The sequence below is a fragment of a genome, unplaced genomic scaffold (genome assembly GCF_019419815.1).
Source record: "Pyrus x bretschneideri cultivar Hongxiangsu unplaced genomic scaffold, Pyrus_bretschneideri_v1 Contig7, whole genome shotgun sequence".
In the NCBI taxonomy this organism is placed as follows: domain Eukaryota; kingdom Viridiplantae; phylum Streptophyta; class Magnoliopsida; order Rosales; family Rosaceae; genus Pyrus; species Pyrus x bretschneideri.
In genome coordinates, this window is record NW_025999809.1 from 7,312,038 (window position 1) to 7,332,762 (window position 20,725).

Here is a 20,725-nt window from a genome sequence, read left to right on the forward strand (position 1 = left end):
GGCAAATCAAGATGAGGAGGAGGGGGAAAAACAGTAGAGGAGAAAACAAAAGAAAGGGGAAAGTGGCAACCGATTCTAGCTGAAGCTAGAGTTGACGCTAAAGATCTGGATTAAGATTGAAACCCTCACCAAAAGGGGGAAGAACTCTCACAGAAAGAGAGAAAAGTAAAAAAGGACGACTTGTTTTGTTTAATCATAGGTAAAAACATTTTTTATCAGTGTTTATGGTCAAAATCTATTTTAGTCAGTGTGTTTTCAGTTTAGCCAATTTGGCACTGTATTGTACAAGGTTTGCAGTCCTGGTCACTTCCATTAACTTTTTGTTAAAAATACATTAGAATATTGAATTGAAAATACGGATGTATCTATTAAAATGTTGCAAATTCATTTAACAATATTAAGTAGATTTAAAAAAAGAGAGAATTACCTTAATTGAAGAACAGTGACCAAAACGTTTTTTAACCCAAAAATAAAATAAGAGAGCTGTTATTCTCACCCACATTTTTATGAAATTTTTAATTACAAATTTGTAAATTTGTAAAATAACTAATAAGGACCTTAGTTACCCCCTTTTGCATTACTTTTAAAAAAAAAAATTTATAAAAAAAGAAAAAGAAAGTTTGAACGTGATAACTCTCACGCTATGTTTAGACGATTTGTCTTCCTTAAACCCTAACTCATCCTTCCTATCTCCTATCATTCAGAGAAAGCAAAGAGAATGAACTTAGAAGATGATGCTTCTATGAAACAAGTAGTTGATTATGTTACCGTCGAAGAGGTAAAAGATAATTTTAGGTCATCTTGATTTGTCGACATCGTATAATTGAAGCATTGCTCTGTGACTTTTTATCTCTAATTATATATATATATATATATATATATATATATATATATTAAGGGTTATTTTAGGAATACTAGTGGGTGAGAAAATAACATTTTATTTTTTTAACTTTTTGTAGTGGGGTTAAATATGACATGGGTGAGAAAATAAGACAACGGGATGAGTGTTTAGCAGCTATCTGAAATACTAGCGTCAATTCATATTCAGAAAGAAGCAACATGCAACTTGACCCAAAAGATACATAAAAGTGTACTTTTGTTCTGTTTCAACAGGGTATCAAAACAAGCCAATTCTAAAGCCTAAAATCTGCAAGTATCCACAATATTTCAACGCGTGATGGCTGTATATACGATTTTGATAACATCCCCAGAAGCTGTTCTGAATTCTCCAATCTGCAAATTAATTTACTGGCACCTAAACTGCCTGGTCTGCCAAACCTGGTAAAGTAAATTTCATAAATAACCAGGCCGTTTTCAAGTTCCTTTTTGAATTCACATCACAAAACAAAAGTATGGTCATGTTTTATACTATCTTCCAACATTCTATATTCAGAATGCGATGTGCATACTTTACATCAAATGCGTGGAGTGACAGAAAGTGGGGAAAACAATTGCGTTCGTCCAGTACGTCCTAGGAAATTAATCTGTGAAACTTGGGTTGCACAAAAGAAACTATAAATGGTATCATGATATTACCTCATCGACTAGACAACTTTCACCCGGAACCAGAAATCAATCTGAGTTTTTAGAGATAACCTGCAATTTCAGAACCCCTTAATCAGATTCATGGCCATTGAACAGTTCAGTAAAAGGATGCTAAGAATATAGAATACAAAATCCATCTTTTTTCTTAAAAGATTATTGTCTAGAACGTAATGAGACCTAAAGTATAACAATTGAAAACTAAGACTGATATGCATGCATATCGTAAACTTACCTCTAGTATTAATGCTTTGGCATGCTCTTCCCACTCAGTAGCCCACCTACCAGATGAAGCCATTTCCAATGCACCATTCCTGAGAACCTTCAACGAATTACATGCATCTGGAAAACCCTTAAACAGCATCTGTGCAGGTTTATCAGAGACAAACATTATCATAAAGAAACTGCACTAAACAGTAATGAAAAATTTTGAACCATTAATTGAAGCAATTACGTTAATATTGCACAAGGAGACACCAAACTTATGAGATTTGGTATTCTCTTTTACCACCACTGATACAGAAAACTGTACTGGAGGCCAAAGAATAGAACATTTTCTGAACTACAAGTTACATGAATTGCAGATGAGGTTTTTTCAGGCATGACTAATTGATCCAAAAAATAAGAACATTCATATACCTAAGAGTCGAAATCTATGTAAATATTAACTGTTACAATCATTTTTAAGCAGAAGTCAAAAGACTCAAAACATCCAGAAAGAGAAACAAGAAGCTGGCCAGCTTACCAAAAGTTCATCAGCTAGCTCTGAAGATGATGAAAAGAGAAGGCCATTTTTCTCAACTTGCACTAGTTCCTTGATGCTTTGAACCAAAATTATCATAACCAAGGACATCAGATTTTAATGTACAGCATCCCCAAATGTCATAAAGTGTGTGATCTAAGTAAGGTTCCTATCGCATAAAGAAAGTAAATAATAAAAACAAGAGTTTACCATGAGTAGGAAACAGCACAAACTGGCAGTCCACAACCAAACATGTCCACGACCTACTGCCAAAAAATGTACAATAAGGTAAAGTGGAAAGCAGTTCTAGAAAATTTATACTGCTGCAAATCTTATCTAGTGCAGCATTCAGTATATCCCTTACCTTCATGGGAAGATCCAACCCTGATGAGGATGTGTGCAAGCATACACCAAGATCTGCTGATCCTGCAAATGTAAATGTATAACACTGAATACTTTCCAAAGAGAACATAATGTACAACAAACAATGGGGACAAAGCACAAACAATTGGAAATAAATGACCTACCAAGAAGCAATGGATAGTCCTCAGCAGACAACCACATAGTACGAAATGCCACGCGTTTGAGGTGTAATCGGCTAATTTTTTCTTCATATTTTTGTTTTTCAGGCCCTTTACCTACATGTATTAAATCAATGTGCAAGTGCGTGTAAGAGAACCTGCTCTGTTTTCCAATAGATACACAAAGCTAAAGAGAACTTGACACCCTCGAACAAAAAGGCAGTTATACTCACCAGTAATGACAAATAACAGCCTAGGGTACAAGTATTGCTTTCCACTATGGATTTCCTTCCAAAGAACCTCTTCTTTCGTAGAATCATCTTCATTTAAAATTGCAGCAACACGCCTATCATACATGATAGCTGCTTCCAAGAGAATTTCAAAATCTTCATCAGGAGTCCTGTAAAGCACCATTCAAATCCAAAGTATTCTATCGTAAGACAATAATAAAGAAGACAAATAAAAATTGAAAATCAAATGTTTGTAAACATGGGGTTTGTCCTTCATGTTACACTAAAAGTATTCCACTGAATATTAGCCCACCAGCTTGTACTGCTAACTATGAGTGCCGGCCTGTTTGGCTTTGAAGTAACGTCAGTACCAACGAAAGTGGTAAACAGAGTCTCATTTATGTCTGTATTCTCTTCCCCTGTTTCTGTTAAACATATGTTTAGATATTGAAAGAAATTACTAAGTGATGAAGGGCAGTTGAGATGCAAATTATAGATTTACAGAAACAGATTATATATTACCAGTGCTGGTGCAATCTTGAACACCAAGAGGCTGCCTTAGATTTTTATCTAATCTGCAGAACAACTGTGATAACTCACACGTTATACGAAATTATCCAAAACAAAAGAACTGTCCAAACAAGTTCAGTATTAGCATTCAAACACCTTATGTTTTTCTTCGAGTGAAGCTGGTTGGAAAAACTCAGGAGGCTGATCATATAGAACTGTGGCTCTATTATATTGCAAGATAAGAGAAGGCAAGTAAATATATAATACTTGATAATGATTTCTTTTGAAGTATAATGAAATAAATTTTGAATACTGAGCTGACCCTCTTACTTAATCCCCCAATTTTGAGCCAATTCATGTTGCATTGCCCTCGTTACACATAGGGAACCATCTGCCATCTTCCCAAAATGCCTCTCAAACCTAATCAGGTAAGAAAAACTCAATCTACTGCATCACCAAGAATATGCCCTCAAAGAAAAGTTTAAAAATTCAATAGATACCAACGGTATATTGCCACAAATTGACTACTTCTTCCAAGAGACAATGCCAGTAAAGTATATCCAAAATTATGCCAGTCAACAATAAAGGCAGATTTCCTCAACCAGCTTGCCCATTTTACAGCCACTAAGGTAGGAACAGAAGGTGGATTCTGCACAAGCAAAATGAATCATAGGATTTGGAGAAAGGGAAGTTTACACTCGGTTCATTTACTCTAATTACAGAATTAAGGAAATAACTAAAACTTTTAGCCTCAAATTTTGAAACTTGTAGGCAACTAATTAATCAAATTCGAAACTTGTCAAGGAAAAACAATTAAACACTGTGTTGTTTATAAAGCTTCTGCAACTTCCCAACTGGAGCAGTGCAAGCTGACCTGAACCAGAAATACATCGGGAGCGGGTATCTTAACGCAAAGAAACCACAGGAGCATTAAAAACTGAGTCAATGCCTTGATCAAAAGCACGAAGGGTTTAAGTATACTGGGAAGGCCACGCGAAAATGTCGGCCACTGCTGCTGAAAACCAGAATCACAAAAACTTTAACCTTGTGGACGACCAAAGGAATTCGATTCTAAGATCTCATGGCAAAAAGAAAATATACATGTAAACAATGAATACCATTTTGTGTATGTGAATGGCCTGATGCTCCAGCACAGAAGAATGGGGTTCGGAACCTGTCGAAACATTACAACTCAATACCGAATCAGCACTATAAAGTCACATTTAGATTCAAATTCGCTCAACACTGCACCTAATTCTACCATCAAAGCAAAAGACGTACCTCCATATGCAACAATATCTACCTCCAGAGACGCCTGAAACGCACGTTCAATAGAAAACATCACGAAAGGGTCCAAATTTCTAATGGAAAAATAAGGAATTCCGATTTCAAATTACATTTCAAAAGCAAAAATACAAATTTAAGAATTGGGTTGTTGCTAAATCAGCTGTAGTATTTCAGATAGGCGGCGGTTACCTGCCGGGCAAGCGAAAGAGCATGATACTGCATACGGGGGCTCCGCCCAATGTCGCCCAGCACCACCACGCAAGCCCTCCCTCTCTTCCTTCCTGCAATCAGAAACTCAAAACTCCTCGTAAAATCTGAGCATAACTGCAAAGATACGAGCTTTCAGAAAAAGAAAGAAAAAGCTTGCCTTTGCCAGCCATGATTCTCTGTACGTTTTGGACTCCGATCTCCGACTGAGAGGGCAGACTTGCAGTTGAAGTCTCGGAGAAGATGATTTTGTGTGTTGGGATGTCAAAGTGGGCCGCTGGAGTGGGCTTGGAAGACCCAATATAATAAAATGGGCCTATACACACTCGTCTTTCAGTCATTTGTTGTGGACCAAAAAGACTCACACTTCATCCGAGTTGCCTCTGACTTGGCGTCACCAACCATCCGCAAGCCGCGAGCTTTCGCCATTGTTAGCGTTCTGAATTTGCGTGCTTTGATCAGGGCCGTTGATCCTCCAAGGTACGTTCTTCAAATATTATATTTTCCGTATGATTTTATACAATCTTGATATTTTTTGCATTTTTTGTTGAATTGATATGATGTATGCTGTTAATTGGGGTGCAAAATTGTACAATTGGGAATTGGAGTTCTCTCAGCTGCTATATGTTTAAAAGTTTGCTGAACTATGTTGATCAAGAAATGGATGCGGAATTGGTGTCAAATTTCAATGCGTCTCGGTTGAAATTCTCCCCTCGCTTTAGTGTAGATTAGAGTAGTAATATCGATTGTAATCGCAAAAGAAAAGAAAAATTCAAAACACTTGGTCTAGATGAACACTAGTCTCTTTTGGCTCGTTCAATTTAACTCTAAAGAAGTTCATTACTGTCAATGATTTTTTTACGGGCCAATTTGATTTGTTCACGTCTTGTGTGTTTGTTGATGAATGGTGTTGAACAGCATGGTAATCTGGGGAGGGCCCGTCCCCAATGATTGCATTGGGTTCGCTGGTTTTTGAAAGCTTTTCACGTACATTTCCAGACTTTACACTGATCTGTGGTGCTTTCTGCTCTGCGCAAACATCAGAAAGCAGACTTTATTGTTATCCAAAAAAAGTTGAGAAAATTTAACAGAACCAATGATGCAAACCGCTTCATATCTTCATCCGTTCTCTTATTTTTCTGACAGGTATCTAGTTTTATAAATGTTCACTTCTCATTGTTTTTTCTTTTCTTTCTGTGTTCATGTTTTTTGAATTTTGATTACTGTTTTGAAACATATGACAGAAGAAGCCTTTTAAAACCAGTAGGGTGGATTAAATCACAAACCCCATCTTCAAATCATCTTGGTAGGAGAGTTCCGATTACTAGAAGACCTCAATCGTGTAAGTTTCTCTTGCCGAAGCAACAAACCAGATTTTTTGCGGTTCCCAACACAGATGATGGCCATCCTTCTGCCTCTGTGTTAGAAGATTCAAACACAAATCATGCACCCAATCCGGAAGTGGAGACGGTGTTGCACAAATGGTCACCTCCCACGTATTTGTGGAGGGGGTTTTCGGCCCTTATCCTGACAGGACAGGTTATTTTGAGAACTTTGAAGGGCAAAGTGCATTGGCGAAATACACTTGAGCAATTAAAGAGAGTTGGGCCAGGTTCAGTCGGGGTCTGTCTCTTGACTTCAGCATTTGTTGGCATGGCCTTTACAATCCAATTCGTTAGGGAATTTACCAGGTTAGGGTTAAGCAGAGCCGTTGGTGGGGTTTTAGCCCTGGCTTTCTCAAGGGAGTTGAGTCCTGTAATTACATCAATCGTGGTTGCTGGGCGTATTGGAAGCTCATTTGCAGCAGAGTTGGGTACAATGCAGGTTTCTGAGCAAACTGACACACTGAGAGTTCTTGGGGCAGACCCAGTTGATTATCTTGTCACTCCAAGGGTGATTGCTACCTGTATTGCTCTACCGTTTCTGACTCTAATGTGTTTCACAGTAGGGATGGCATCCAGCGCCCTCCTTTCTGATGGCATTTATGGTGTTAGCATCAACATTATTCTGGATTCAGCTTGCAGAGCTCTCAAGCCATGGGATATAATTAGTGCAATGATCAAGTCACAGGTTTTTGGCGCGATCATATCGATTGTGAGTTGCGCTTGGGGAGTTACTACTATGGGAGGAGCCAAGGGTGTTGGGGAGTCAACAACTTCGGCTGTGGTTATATCTCTTGTTGGGATCTTTATCGCAGATTTTGTACTGTCTTGTTGTTTCTTCCAAGGAGTTGGAGATTCATTGAAGAGGCTATAAGCGGTTGTTGATAAGCTAATGGAGAGTCTGAAGCGTGAAACGAATCAAAGTATCTGAACTTGGCTGCGTGGTTTTCATGCAATGGCCGGTCAGCTTGTAGTACTCAATGGTTATTGAGGGCATTATTTACAGAGTATAATATACATTGTTTTTCTCCCTCCATCATTCGTTAATGCCGAATTCTGTGAGGAGAGCAGTTTTTGGAGTAATTTTGCATTAAGAATCATACAGATGACCTCGAAGCATCTCATTGCAAAGCAAGCGGGCTCGGCGTTGATAGTCTTGATGTAGGGTTTTGTACATCTCCTTTCACTGTTAATGCATGTAGCGCAACAACTATTATTCTGTGTCACTTTACCACTTCTTTTTCGTGCCAAATTGCTACTTAAATTTGTTTTTCCATAAAAGAACTAATTGATAAATCAGGCGGCGAGCATTACCGTCACTCAAGGTTGGTGAGCAAAAATATTCGCATTCAAACAATGGGGGTTAGATTTTGAAAGGCCATCAAATGCTATTGTAGAGCTGCAACAGTGTTTTGATAAAAATTAGAAGAATCAAGAATGAGGGTTTTGAAAACTATTCCCCTAAACTTGAATGGCGTCTAGGGATAAATCGACACAAAAAAACAAGTTCAGGTGGTAATGTCATACAACAATTGGTCGCGTGACTATTTTTAATGAAAATTTCAATAATCTGGACATTAGGTGGCATATAACGATCAATATATATTTCATTTTGATAGAAAGAATATACAGTGAAAGGCAGCAACAGTAGCCATGGAAATATTATCTCAACATCCAGTAATCAGTTTCGTTACAGAAAATGCAGAAATATTAGGGAATCCAAGAACAAAGGCAGGCTGTGGAACGGATCACATCAACTCTCAACGTGTATAGATTTCTCCACCGCTATTCATTGCATGTTTCTATAACCTGGGGTGATGGCGAGGGCGAGGAACGTCCCAGTCAGTCACAATGTGATTGCGGGTGATCTCTTTGAGTGAACGGCATCCACTTAATGCCATGGTTAGCTCAAACTCTTCACGCATCATTTGCAGTACCTTTTTAATGCCAGCCTCTCCTTCAGCAGCCAAAGAGAACACCACAGGGCGCCCAATCTGCGAGAGAAGCGAGTCTCAGTAAGTTTTGATAGACAGTATAACGAAGAACATAAATAAAACTCTGGCTGAATGAATGGATTTTGTTTTACACTTTTACTAGAGTAATGGCGATAAAACCAGCATAGTTAGGAGACTAGTCTGCAGCAATACGGACCCTTCATAGTATGCACATTTTCTTAACTATCTCGTTATACCCAGCATAGTATTTCGGAAGGTTGCATCAGAGAATTGGAGTTAATCTTTTCGTGGAGCGTGTGGGTGAGTAATATATGGATAGATTAAGTGCTCTGATATGGAAAAATCATTATCAAAACTCTACTTACAAATATGCCAGAGGCACCCAATGCTAATGCTTTGAAGACATCTGTTCCACGACGAACACCACCATCCAAGAAAACAGGAATGCGTCCTTGTGCAGCTTTAACAACCTAGTTATCAAGACAGCAGCGCCATATCAAAACATAATGAACAACTAGGATCATGTCATTGCAGGTTTACTTAACACATCTGAGGAGATGCACCCCAAACAGCTAAAATCAAGCTTTTGTACCTCTTCTAGGGCCATGATAGTCGAAGGGACGTAATCAAGTTGGCGAGCTCCATGGTTGGACACAATAATCCCAGCTGCTCCGGCTTGAACTGCAATCCTTGCTGCATGATAAGAGCGTAGAAGAGTTATACAAGCATTACAAACCTTTCAGAATGGCGGAGAGAAGAGGAGTTGAAATATATACCATCTTCAGCAGTGAGAACACCCTTCACTAGGATAGGCAGTGAAGTGATTGTCTGAAGCCACTGCACATCCTGTGCAAATAGAAAAACCGATCATCAGATGCGCAGTAACTTTTTATTAAAAAAATGCATACATGTCGAGAAAACATTGCTTCCTCACAAACGTCCAGCTAAATATTCCCAGCCAAAACACCTTCCTTCTTTTAAATTTTCATACTTTTCGTCAAAAGAAGGAAGAATCAAGATCTGTACTTTTAAATTCCTTCCATTGAATAGTCTATAGATATATAACACATTTCTTGACATTCCGTCCTTTTCTTTTGTTGGATACTTTTTAAACTCAGTGTAGATGGCTGAATAACTTATGAACACCAGGTTAAATTTGCGCATATTATAAGCCTTGCTTAGAAGTTCATGTATCTCTAACATTCGGTCTTCTCTGACATACCTTCCAGCTCAGAGAACGATCAATTTGACCAGCAACGTATGAAGCAAGTCCAGAGTCAGCAGCCTGCAAGACCCCCACACAGCAGATTAAACATAAAAAACATTGTTCTTAAAATTAGGACAGCACAGTTTGTACTCACTTTGTCCATCTTTCCGAGGTCCAAACCCTCAAAGTTCTTCAGTGTCAAAAACGGAGGCAAAGTAAATCTGCAAGATACCAAATAAGAGGTATTAACAAGAGTGAATTTTCCCAGATGTAAAGCTTACATCAAATGCCGAACTGAAATAGTCTTATTGAACCGTTAAAAATAAAAATACACACACGTACATATACAAATCTTCACCAAATTTATTTATCATACAAGGTTGATATGAATTTTTTCAGCAAGTGGTATTGCTATAACAGTTATGGACATGAAGTTGACCTGTTCTTGATGTCAGCTTCTCTGCGACCGAGCCTTGGGGTATCAACTGTAAGAGCAATAGCCTTGAACCCAGCCCTTTCGGCTCTTCTGACCAGCTGAGCAACCACATGCCTGTCCTTGTAGACCTGATAATAATGACCCGAAAAACATGGAACGCATAAGGCAAGGAAACAATTACACAAAAGTCATATCTCAAGAACAGGGACAATTAGGCACCGTAACTAATGAACAGAAATGGAATTAGTAATTTAAGCTTACATAGAGCTGGAAGAAACGGATTCCAGGTCCAGTTGAAGCAACCTCTTCAACACTTGAAGTAGCCCATGAAGACAAGGTCTGAAACAATCAACACGGGGTAGATGTAAAGAACACAGACAGAACTTGTAATATAACAGCAAACCACCATGTAAAAATCCATAAATAAAATGCGAGAACCCATGGTCTTAAGATCTTATTAGTGTAATGATAGCTATTGAAAGACGATGAAGGTCAACAACGTACCATGATTGTTCCAGCTGCTGATGCTGCCCTTGCAGTAGCATATTCACCTGCAAGAATTCGCATAGCATCATCAGATGGACTACACCATGGCCTCTTTAAAGAGTATCATGTATGACACTGGATGCCATTTTACAATGGATCAAGCAGACGTGTGCCCTTTGTACAATATTCTCATTGTTCTTAAACAAATTTACACAGATTAAAGTTCTCAAGCTCAGCAGCACACTGGATGGTGACTATCCTTGTTGAAAATATTTTAACCATGTAACCTTGGGGTGACTTACTAATCAATAGGTAGTAAATTGTTTGCAACACAGTAAATAAAGATATCAAGGTAACTCTTATGTTGTCAACAGCTTACATGGGGCAAAGATGAAATTAGTACACATGGTACAGTACAATTCAAACGCAATATCCAAATATCAGCGCGAGAGCAAGGTGAGATGGCTCACCAGTTGCGCTATGTTTTCCCCGAATGAAAAAACTACTGAAGCTTAATAAGGTGAAACAATAGCATACCTTCAGGATGAGCCATTTTCTGCATGGCTGTTGGGGCAATCATGATTGGCATTGAGATCTTGAAGCCCAGAACAGTGGTGGTCATGTCTATGTGGCTCACATCAATGAGAATACGGGGTCGAAACCTATGTTTGATGACAATATGTTTGTTTCATGAGAATCCCAAAACTGATACTTTCTTTATACAGAAAAAAAGGCACTGCAAGATGAATATTATCCAGTACTACAACATTTTAGTTTTTACTGGGTATCTCCGGATAAAGATTGAATTCTTACAGAATTCTGGAGAAAGCATTTCTGTTTTCAGCAAGAGTCCACTGGTCCTCTGCTCCTGATGCGTAGTAGTCATAGACCATCTTTGGCAACTTCTCCTTCGCGATGGCCTCATACTCGCTGACGTTGGTTATCTCCATTTTAGAAGTTGCCTGTCAACGCTTCCCTGAAAAACATGTATTTAACATCAACATCAAGCCAATGAGATCATATTCTGCGTACGCACACAACTTTCTCTTCCCTTTTTCTCTTTTTCCAGGAAGTTAGAAACAAGAAAGTGTTCAAATATCAGAAGAAGTAAAGAACACAGATTTGCGTTAAGAAACAGTGCTTGCGCACGCGCACACACAGACGACACCTAACTGAATCAAAACCACTGATCATATGTACTCAGGGTGGCAATAAAAGATAGATTATGACCCCATGTCAACTACAAATGTGGAAAAGTAAATCCCTTTGATATTCAATATGATCATGCATTAATGATCAAAATGATTACTTAAGAGTAGTCGTATCGCTTGTAAAAAAAGACTGAATTCACTGCAACATACGGCGTCTTGAGTCTCCTTAGTGTAACTTAGAGTAGTATTAGGTTACAATCTTTCTTTCTTTTTTTTGGGCAACAAGTTACAGTCTTTCCAAGTAGTTTGACAGTACTAGTAAAAGAAAGAACACAGAATTGAAGGGAAATGAAAGAGCAGAGGACCGAGAGGAAGCCGACCTGAAGTTTGAGTCCAGGACTATGCAACAAAGTGCATGAAGAGGAAGCAGTGCAAAATAGATATGGAAGAGATAATACAGAGAGATTATAAGTTTGGGGTGACATGCAGACAAACTGGGTGGGGCTCATGTATTCTTTCCATAATTTCATGAGAGAGAGAGAGAGAGAGAGAGAGAGAGAGAGAGAGAGAGAGAGAGGGAATGGATGAGCATTTGGAGGTGGGAATTGGAAACCAAATCGGATGAGGGGAAGAGAGAGGGTCTCATCCACAAAACCCTTGTGTGTTTCACAGTTTTCCTCCTGCATTATTATTTTCTGAACCCCAAAAAATGAGATTTGGGATAATAAGGATTTGTCATTTTAATTAAAAAAATAGAAATATTAAGGACAAGGGTCAAATTTCCCTCCTTTTATCCTTCTTCAGTGTTGTCATGCTTGATGTTAGATGTCTACTCCCAGCCAAAGATGATTTGTGAGTCTTTCAAAATCTTGATTGACTATCTGATCCTTCAAAATTTTAATTTGATTACACATGTTTATCTATCAATGTTCTATATAATTTTATCACTAAAAAGTAAAAATCGAAAAATATTTTGCATATTATTGTAAACACAAAATTTTTTGCGACAAATGAAACAAGAATACGTGTACAAAGTAATAATTTGTATTAATGAGAGTTTAGGGTTACAATCTCTGCTACAAAGTTTTGACTCTTTGATTCGATCTTCAGCGTTGTAGAATATATGTGTAGAGCGGTTGATCCAAGGGAACAAGGAAAGCGGATGTTCAATGTTTTCATGAAAAGTAAAATCAGCGGAACACACCGGTATGGTGATTGTAACTAAGGATGGAAGTTGCAACAGTCTAGGCCTTTAGCTCAAGGGCAAACGAACCGAAATTTTTCCTGCAATATCGGTGTTTTGGAGGGGTGGAGGAGAAGGGTTTTCTAGCCCCATGTACTACAACATGCCATTATCGGATAATGTATGCACATACCAAGAAGATAAAGTCATGTATTGTATACTAGTATAAGAAAAGTCAGGATTGTTTCTAGAATTGGATTGGATTGGATATCTTATGACATTCGGTGTATGTTGAAGGCTGGATTGTTTCTAGAATTAGATTGGATTGGATATTTAATAAAATTTAAGGTATTGAAGGGATCAGATATGAAAGAATTTTATTCTCTTTTATTCCTACCATTTTGTGGGGTTGAAGGGATAAGTTTCCTTAACGAGTGGTATACTTTCAAGTTTGCGATTCCTTCAACATACGTTAAACATAGTCGATTATCCAATCTCATAAATACCTAATAAGTATTTAATTTGTGTTTTATATAATAGATTATAAATTGTAATGTAAATGTCACATACCTTTAATTTGTAATTACGTAGAAAGTGAATAGTCAAAATAATTTAATTTGTGATATTTCATTGCTCATCACAAGCAAATTCAGGGGTGCTGATTGGCTGAATTATTCTAACAACCATGTGGCTAGTCTTCAAAATTAATACTTAGGAGAGCAGGACTGCAAAACTTTAAGGAAAATTGATGAGAAGAATTTCAAAAGTTTACATTTTAATAAAAAACGATTTACTAATTTTATTAAATGATAAGAATAAAAGAATTAAAAAAAAAAAAACACAAAACTTGTCGAGCGTGCTTCCCCATCCCCTCGCCACACCCCAAACCCAAACCTAACCACACCCCTTGTCCATCTTTCCACACTCTTTTTTCTCCTGTCAACTATCATTTAGAGTTTTTTTTTCCTCTGTATAAGAAAAAAATTTCAGAGTGAGTTACATTTTTTAATTTTATTTTTGTGGTGGTGTTTTTCAATAGTAGTCAAGATGATGTGAGATTTTTTAATGTGCCAGGAACAAGGGTGTACATCACGTATTTTTATATAAGTAGTGAGATTTTTATGTTAAAAAATTAATAACATAAAAAATAAAATTTCCCACTATTTAATAATAACACATGGTGTACCACTTGTGTTACGGACACAAAGAAAATTTTCTCTAAGGTGACACCCAAGCTAAAGAAATTGAACGGAGAGCTAATTATTGTAGGCATGTAAAAAATGTGAGGGAATTTTTAATTTGGTAATTGAAAATAGCTTTTTCAATATAATTACTGAGAACATAATTTTCTCATGGTTTTGATCTAAACAATCACTTTTGAGTTTATCATTTTTGGCGCAATGAGTGTTTTTATAAGACCAAAAAGTGTCTAAGTTTCAAACCTTATGAATCTGAACCAAGAATTAAACACTATTCATAAAACTTGATTAATAAGTAGACACTATTTATGAAATTGGACCAATAAGTAGACATTATTTATGAAATTAGACCAATAATTAGACGCTATTTATGAAATGAAACAAAAAATTTGGCATTATTTCTAAAACTAAACCAATAGATGAAAACTATTTATGAAGTTGGACTATACACTATTTATGAAATTGGACCAAGAACTAGACACTATTTATGAAACATGATCAAGAACTAGGCATTATTTATGAAAGTGAACAAATAACTAGGCACTATTTATGAAAGTGGACAAATAACTAGGCACTAATTATGAAACCGGACCACAAAATAGATAATATTTATGAGACTGTACCAATTATTATACACTATTTATGAAACTGGACCCAATAATTAGGCACTATTTATGAAACATGACCAATAACTAGACACTATTTATGAAACTGGACCAATAAATAGTGTAGTACCATTTAGTTTCATAAGTAGTGTTTAGATTCATAAATAGTGTTCAGTTTCATAAACAGTTTTTGTAATGGATGCATGGTCCTGCGATTCAGGTTTTTTTTATTTTTTAAATTGTGTCATTTTCATTAAAATTTAAGTTCTTGTGTCTTTTTTATTAAAATTTGAGAGTTTTTCATTAAATAAAATTATATTATGATTTTTAGTTAAAATAAACTTAGTCCGAGCCATTTTCATGAAAGCTCTTTTTTTTCTTTTTTCTTTTATTTTTTTTTTTTTTTTTCAAAAGGGACCGGTTGGTGTCTTTGTTACCACTGTTCACCTTTTTGGAGGTGAAAAAAACTCATAAAGAATTTCAGCTTTTTCTAGAAATTCATCTCCAATCAGTGAGCCACCATGTGATGGTTAAGGCCATCTCCAACCGAAGGGTCCAGAGGATCGAAAATACCCCAAAAACCTTCTCCAACTGAGGGCTACTCCAGAAGGCTTGTGGAATCTGAGAGGGCCCCACGGAATTCGAAAGGGCCAAAGGGTTGGAGGGCTGGCCAGAAAAAATGGAAATCCTGTCGGTTAAAATCGACATGAATACATTTATATTAAATAATATGAATGTATTCCTATCGGTTTTAACCGACAAGAATGATTCTAATTTTTTTTTTTACAGTTTTATTATTATTTTTTATTTACGAAAATTTTCCTGTAACTTCTATTTTTCATATATTTTTTTTAAATTCTATTTTTTTCTTACAACTTTTATTTTACAAAATTTGTAGTTTTTAACAACATTTAACAAATTAATAAAAACACTCCTAGTTTTTCATATTTGTTAAAAAATAACATTTAACAACATAAAACTTAAACAACATTTAAGTTGTAGTTTTTAAATAATAAATTATGTTTGGCCCTATGGTCCTCGGTTAGAGATGGTTCCTTGTGATAGGGCTAAAACGAGCCCTCTAACCCTTTGGCCTTTGGTTAGAGACGGAGACAAATATGGCCAAATATTAATATATTGGAAGGTCAGAGAACTAAAATGAGTTATGTGACCAACCATTGGTTAGATATGGCCTAAGCACTAGGTTTTTACTTTTTGGGAGCTCTAACGCATGCGCCAGAGTGTACAAACGCATCATAAGTCAACAATCGAAATAATGTCAACAGTCTACGCCCCTCTTGAATTAAACACAAAGGAAAATTCAATTAGCCTACCAGACCTTCCAATTTGATTCGACCAACTCTTTTCCAAAAAATCCACGATCCATTGCCAATTTTGCGGTTGCTTCTTATGTTCTTGCTTACCAGAAAAACCAAATAAGAAGATCCTGTTCCTGTTTCCTACTCATTCCTTTCATGAAAAGCTACGTAATTGGCAGACGTTCATTCGGATTGCAAACATTTCTCAAAAGCACTTTTCCAACACTTGGTTGAAAAACGCTTTTTTGCTATTCGCGACCGCTCTCTGCACAGCGAAATAGGTCTGTTACAATCCAAAGCTGCACAGAGTTTATCTGCATACCTCCGTTTCCAATCTGTTGGGTCGTCAATGGCGGATCGGATGCGTAGTTTCTTTAAGGGCGAGGTCCTCACTTATGCCTACCTTCTTCTCTACATCGCGCTCTCCAGCGGCCAGATCTTCTTCAACAAGGTTGGTACTCATATTGCTTTCCATCTGTTAGCATTCGCTCAACATCTGGTCTTATCCTTCGTTTGGTAGGTGGGAAAATGTTGGTGTGAATTTTCTGGGATGTCAAAATTGGAGAAAACCCCATCAGAGTTTGACTACTTACATGCGTATGGTGTAGTTTGAGATTTGTTTTTGGTGTTATGGAAACCCATTTAGTGTAATTAGTAGCAGCATTGTGAGTGTGGGTGAAAGATAAATTGCATGTTTTGTGATTTTATTGATTTGGAAATTAAATTAGGTTTTAGTTTTTTGTTGAAAGTGTATGGATTAAGTGCTGATGGATGATTTTGTTGCCTGTGCCTGTTTATTGAAGGAAATGAAAGGAAAAGAAAACGAAAAGAAGCAGCTTTTCGAAGAAGCATTCTAATAAACTAGCTCTTTTTCCCTAATTGCTTTTCCAGGAGCAGTTGTTGTGCGCTTTTTTTCTCTAATGCACTGCAATGCATTAAAAAATGGAAACAGAGAAGCACAAAAAGTTGAGGAGGTGCTTTAGAATTTGCCATGGCAAGAATTTACACAAAAAGTTCACATCTTGTTCTCATGACGGCCATCTTAGGGCCTTAGCCTTAGCATGAAATTTATTGACATCTAGAGAGAAATACATGCATAGCTTATAAATACCCTATGTTCTGGTATTTGATATGGTATTAGTTTCTCAAGAAAATCAACGGTTTCACTGGCTTCCCAACATCTTCTTTGATTATGATTGAGGACCGTGGATTGTTATTAAAAAATGGAAGTCAAGTACAGCTTTGAAGGTCTCGTTCTGGTAATGTTGATAAGATAGTCAGGGGCTTTCTACAATACCTAACTTTAGGGGAATTTGTTAGCAAACACTTTGTATTGAAACAAAAAGAGTGATAATAAAATTTGATAAAGGTCTACAGTAAAGAAACATAAAGCACCCTCTGCATGTCTGTCTGTGCATGATTGCGTTAATGCTCACCGTGTCAGCATTTTTTTAGTTTGATAGCTCCTTGTTACTTTATGTTGATTTTTAGGTTTCTACTTACGAAATATTACTCTCATTTATTTTGAAAGAAGTAATTGAATTGTTATAATTTGTTGAGATACTTTCCTGTGAGAGGTTTTACATGACTTACATAATGTTTAAACTGTGGAATGCAGTGGGTTTTGTCGTCTAAGGAAATAAACTTCCCTTATCCTCTTGGTTTAACTCTGCTTCACATGGTCTTCTCCTCTGTCTTATGCTTTTTACTCACGAAAGTTTTTAAGGTATGCTGGTAACTAAATTTTGTGATAATCATTAAATTCGAATTTTCCAGTGTTAATCAAATTTATCTTTTTTATTCTGGTATTTTACAGATTTTGAAGGTTGAGGAAGGAATGACTGTAGAAATGTAAGTAAAGGAGGGAATACACTTAATTTTACATTTTTTTCCCCTCATAGATGGTTTCTGTCGAATATTACTTATCTTTGTGGAATTAAAGATAAATTTAATAGTCTCTTTTGTGGCGACCAAATAATTAGGGATTTATGTTCGTATCAAAGCTTGATGGTGCCAATGAGCTATTTTCATTGTTTCAGACGTATAAAGATAATGATAATGACTTTTGGCTCTTAATTAAACTGATTCCAGCTATCTTATGAAGATTAAATATACTATGAAAGTATAACACACTAAGCCGTTGGTGTTCTTAGAATCAACAAGTTGGATTGTAATTTTTGGCTTGCTAGTTGCTACCCATATACAATTCCCTCCACGGGTGAAGCATTTGGAATTGAAGTGATCCTATTGCTGACTTGAATTGCTTGAATTTTTTCCCTAAAATGGGAAAGAAAAATACTTGAGCATTTTTTTCTAGCCGGTCCTTAATGCTAAGATCATTTATCCTCTGACTAGTCAATAATTTATATCATCTCATGTTCGTCTACTTTTTTACTGATCTTCCATTCAGAATCTAATGAAGTTTTAGTTATACAGATACGTGACATCAGTAATGCCAATTGGTGCAATGTTTGCAATGACTCTTTGGCTGGGAAATACTGCCTACTTGTATATTTCTGTTTCATTTGCACAAATGTTGAAAGCAATCAGTAAGTTTTCACTACTTTTTTTTGTTTTTTTAATCTTCTGTAAAGCCTCGGGGCATCCGGAGCAATGTCTTTTGTTTCATATGATGGTTGGCCCTATGGCTGTCTGTTTATTCAGCAGTCGGAAAGTACATTTGTTCAACAAGTCTGGCGATTTATTTATACAGTTATCATGATTAGGAATTCTCTATCCGAGTCTGATTTCGTAAACAACATATGCATGCAGTGCCAGTAGCTGTTTTCATTCTTGGAGTAGCAGCAGGACTTGAGGTAATGAGCGGCAGAATGCTATTGATCATGTCAGTGATAAGTTTTGGTGTTCTTGTGGCTTCTTACGGTGAAATAAATATCAGCTGGATTGGAGTAGTTTATCAGATGGGAGGAGTGGTTGGAGAAGCTTTAAGACTTATTTTTATGGAGATTTTTGTTAAAAGGAAGGGTCTCAAATTAAATCCAATATCTCTCATGTACTATGTTAGCCCGTGCAGGTATACATTTCTACTTGTAAAATTCCTCAAGCTTTGCCTTTCTACTTTATAAAACATTTTACACCAGTATGATTTAAGTATTGAATTGGTATGCAGTGCTCTTTGCCTCTTCGTTCCATGGATCTTTTTGGAGAAATCAAAGATGGAAGAAAATAGCTCATGGAACTTTCCACTGCTTGTGCTAACACTTAACTCTCTGTGTACTTTTGCCCTCAACTTATCAGTTTTCCTAGTGATCACTCATACAAGTGCCTTGACCATTCGTGTTGCGGGAGTTGTCAAGGATTGGGTGGTTGTCTTATTGTCTGCCATTATTTTTGCTGATACAAAGCTCACTCCTATAAATCTGGCCGGTTATGCCATTGGTAAGTATCTGACCTTGTGTACATGTCTTAGCACATTGTCTCTTTTAACGATCTCTTGTTTGTTTTCTAGAATCATTGTTTGTCGGTGATGTATTTTGAGTTCTACATATTTCTGATTTTAATGTATACCGCCAGGTTATACGTAGTTTGTGATGTTATAATAACCCAGAGGTCTTTGAGTTGATACCAGGTTCTGATTAGTAGTATACAATTTTGAGTTTAAAGTGGCTTAGTTTTTAGGTGTTCATTGATATCTGATGGGGGATGTTTTAGACAACACAGTATCATATCTTTTCCTCTTTTGAAGTGCAACTCGGAAATACCATGTTATAAATGAAGAGTAATGTCGACATGTTTGAATGCATAGTTTTGATTGACAAACAACATAACGTATCAAACTTTCTAGTAAGCGAACATTACCTACAAACCAATACACACAATAATGGTACATTAATTTTGTTTTGCAGCCATAGCAGGTGTAGCGGCATATAATAATCATAAGTTAAAAAAGGAAGTCTCTAAAGGCAACTCTGACGAACCTGAAAGTTCTCAACCTATACTAACGGCTGCATCATCAAATTCTGACAAGTAAAGATGTCACAGGAGCATTCAGCCTAGTTATTTTTGAGGTATGTACAAGCTACTTGTACATTTTGCAAAATGTTTGCTCCCGAAATCCTTCATTTCCTAAAATCTTTTTGGGTTGCTACATTGCAACTGCCCATAAATTGATGGATTGTGTAATACAGTATTGGCCCTTGAGATTACGGTTTGTTGAAGCCTTGGTGGTTAAGCTCTTCCGTCTTTATATCATTGTTGCAGCTGCTCCTGTGGCGGGTAAATATTGTGACGGTTCGAAGCAGAACTGCAATTCAAAGTCTAAAGATGAGAAATTCACACAATTGTATCAGCATCACAGAGGTAGACATTTACTGGTGGCATTTTAAAAGTTGATGTGCTTCTGCTAATCATAGATGACTTATCTGTAAAGCAAGTGCCAGAGTCACTGTCATAGGAACACACTCGGTTTATAACTTTCTTGATGACCTTTATAGCTCACATTTGTATCGCTGCATGGGCACATACGATGCTGACTCTGTCCAAGATTAATAGTTTGAACCTCTACCGTTTTACATGATTAATTACATTCTCAGAACTTTGTATTCAGAAGGTAAGGTAGCCAGATTTCCTAGGCCATGTTATGTGTAGAATTTTTATTTAGAAACTGAACCGAAAGCTGTGGTTTGGCACACGGATGACTCTGGTTGGGGATGCTTCGGTTCTACTTTGCTCGGAAATTAACAAAGAAGTAGATTGTATGGCGTCCAAAGTGACTGTCGCATGTGTAGCAACCATTCCTCCTC

The 20,725-nt window shown here is 36.8% G+C and overlaps 4 protein-coding genes across 9 annotated transcripts; 2 read left to right on the forward strand and 2 right to left on the reverse strand.

Annotated features, from left to right (window-relative positions):
• Positions 1-1,001: 1,001 nt before the first annotated feature.
• Positions 1,002-5,386, reverse strand: LOC103936206 (UDP-glycosyltransferase TURAN). Of its 3 annotated transcripts, XM_009346057.3 has the most exons (18): positions 5,200-5,373; positions 5,022-5,113; positions 4,827-4,860; positions 4,664-4,719; positions 4,420-4,560; positions 4,046-4,194; positions 3,876-3,965; positions 3,702-3,768; positions 3,558-3,621; positions 3,349-3,460; positions 3,039-3,205; positions 2,812-2,922; positions 2,649-2,710; positions 2,495-2,547; positions 2,288-2,363; positions 1,778-1,906; positions 1,537-1,596; positions 1,002-1,278 (listed from the first exon to the last, which is right to left on the reverse strand). In XM_009346057.3, the coding sequence occupies exons 1-17, from the start codon at positions 5,210-5,212 to the stop codon at positions 1,573-1,575; spliced, it is 1,440 nt and encodes a 479-aa protein (XP_009344332.2). In that variant the 5' UTR covers positions 5,213-5,373; the 3' UTR covers positions 1,002-1,278; positions 1,537-1,572. The 3 variants fall into 3 exon arrangements, 1 of the variants encoding a protein (XP_009344332.2); XR_007254367.1 differs by lacking the exons at positions 1,002-1,278; positions 1,537-1,596; positions 2,495-2,547 and having other exon boundaries at positions 2,288-2,453; positions 5,200-5,383; XR_665602.3 differs by lacking the exons at positions 1,002-1,278; positions 1,537-1,596; positions 1,778-1,906 and having other exon boundaries at positions 2,495-2,550; positions 5,200-5,386.
• Positions 5,386-7,673, forward strand: LOC103939609 (protein TRIGALACTOSYLDIACYLGLYCEROL 1, chloroplastic). Of its 2 annotated transcripts, none has more exons than XM_009349707.3 (3): positions 5,386-5,519; positions 5,958-6,185; positions 6,284-7,673. In XM_009349707.3, exons 2-3 carry the CDS (start codon positions 6,136-6,138, stop codon positions 7,293-7,295), a joined length of 1,062 nt encoding a protein of 353 aa, XP_009347982.2. In that variant the 5' UTR covers positions 5,386-5,519; positions 5,958-6,135; the 3' UTR covers positions 7,296-7,673. The 2 variants fall into 2 exon arrangements, with proteins under 2 accessions (XP_009347982.2, XP_009347985.2); XM_009349710.3 differs by having other exon boundaries at positions 6,287-7,673.
• A 330-nt stretch (positions 7,674-8,003) lies between these two features.
• LOC103936200 (glycolate oxidase) lies at positions 8,004-12,195 on the reverse strand. The gene is made up of 12 exons (XM_009346049.2): positions 12,037-12,195; positions 11,319-11,481; positions 11,043-11,167; positions 10,524-10,570; positions 10,281-10,358; positions 10,023-10,147; positions 9,738-9,804; positions 9,599-9,661; positions 9,153-9,222; positions 8,969-9,069; positions 8,742-8,846; positions 8,004-8,415 (listed from the first exon to the last, which is right to left on the reverse strand). Exons 2-12 carry the CDS (start codon positions 11,453-11,455, stop codon positions 8,224-8,226), a joined length of 1,110 nt encoding a protein of 369 aa, XP_009344324.2. The 5' UTR covers positions 11,456-11,481; positions 12,037-12,195; the 3' UTR covers positions 8,004-8,223.
• A 3,739-nt stretch (positions 12,196-15,934) lies between these two features.
• Positions 15,935-20,528, forward strand: LOC103939611 (probable sugar phosphate/phosphate translocator At3g14410). 3 transcript variants are annotated; one of them, XM_009349713.3, is made up of 8 exons: positions 15,935-16,413; positions 17,581-17,688; positions 17,779-17,813; positions 18,399-18,511; positions 18,735-18,996; positions 19,093-19,361; positions 19,829-19,990; positions 20,111-20,528. In XM_009349713.3, exons 1-7 carry the CDS (start codon positions 16,312-16,314, stop codon positions 19,951-19,953), a joined length of 1,014 nt encoding a protein of 337 aa, XP_009347988.2. In that variant the 5' UTR covers positions 15,935-16,311; the 3' UTR covers positions 19,954-19,990; positions 20,111-20,528. The 3 variants fall into 3 exon arrangements, with proteins under 3 accessions (XP_009347988.2, XP_048430241.1, XP_009347987.2); XM_048574284.1 differs by having other exon boundaries at positions 20,199-20,528; XM_009349712.3 differs by having other exon boundaries at positions 15,936-16,413; positions 20,184-20,528.
• Positions 20,529-20,725: the final 197 nt, after the last annotated feature.

Excerpts from the sequence above, each read along its gene's own strand:
- LOC103936206 (XM_009346057.3), bottom strand. Across the intron at positions 4,720-4,826 it reads AGATATTGTTGCATATGGAG|GTTCCGAACCCCATTCTTCT; the intron begins GTACGTCTTTTG and ends ATGTTTCGACAG. Across the intron at positions 1,597-1,777 it reads CCAAAGCATTAATACTAGAG|GTTATCTCTAAAAACTCAGA; the intron begins GTAAGTTTACGA and ends CTGAAATTGCAG.
- LOC103939609 (XM_009349707.3), top strand. The coding sequence starts at position 6,136 with ATGATGCAAACCGCTTCATATCTTCATCCGTTCTCTTATTTTTCTGAC. Across the intron at positions 6,186-6,283 it reads TTCTCTTATTTTTCTGACAG|AAGAAGCCTTTTAAAACCAG; the intron begins GTATCTAGTTTT and ends AACATATGACAG.
- LOC103936200 (XM_009346049.2), bottom strand. The coding sequence starts at position 11,455 with ATGGAGATAACCAACGTCAGCGAGTATGAGGCCATCGCGAAGGAGAAG. Across the intron at positions 10,571-11,042 it reads GAAAATGGCTCATCCTGAAG|GTGAATATGCTACTGCAAGG; the intron begins GTATGCTATTGT and ends GAATTCTTGCAG. Across the intron at positions 9,223-9,598 it reads ATCGTTCTCTGAGCTGGAAG|GATGTGCAGTGGCTTCAGAC; the intron begins GTATGTCAGAGA and ends CTATTTGCACAG.
- LOC103939611 (XM_009349713.3), top strand. The coding sequence starts at position 16,312 with ATGGCGGATCGGATGCGTAGTTTCTTTAAGGGCGAGGTCCTCACTTAT. Across the intron at positions 17,814-18,398 it reads GAAGGAATGACTGTAGAAAT|ATACGTGACATCAGTAATGC; the intron begins GTAAGTAAAGGA and ends TTAGTTATACAG. Across the intron at positions 18,997-19,092 it reads TACTATGTTAGCCCGTGCAG|TGCTCTTTGCCTCTTCGTTC; the intron begins GTATACATTTCT and ends ATTGGTATGCAG.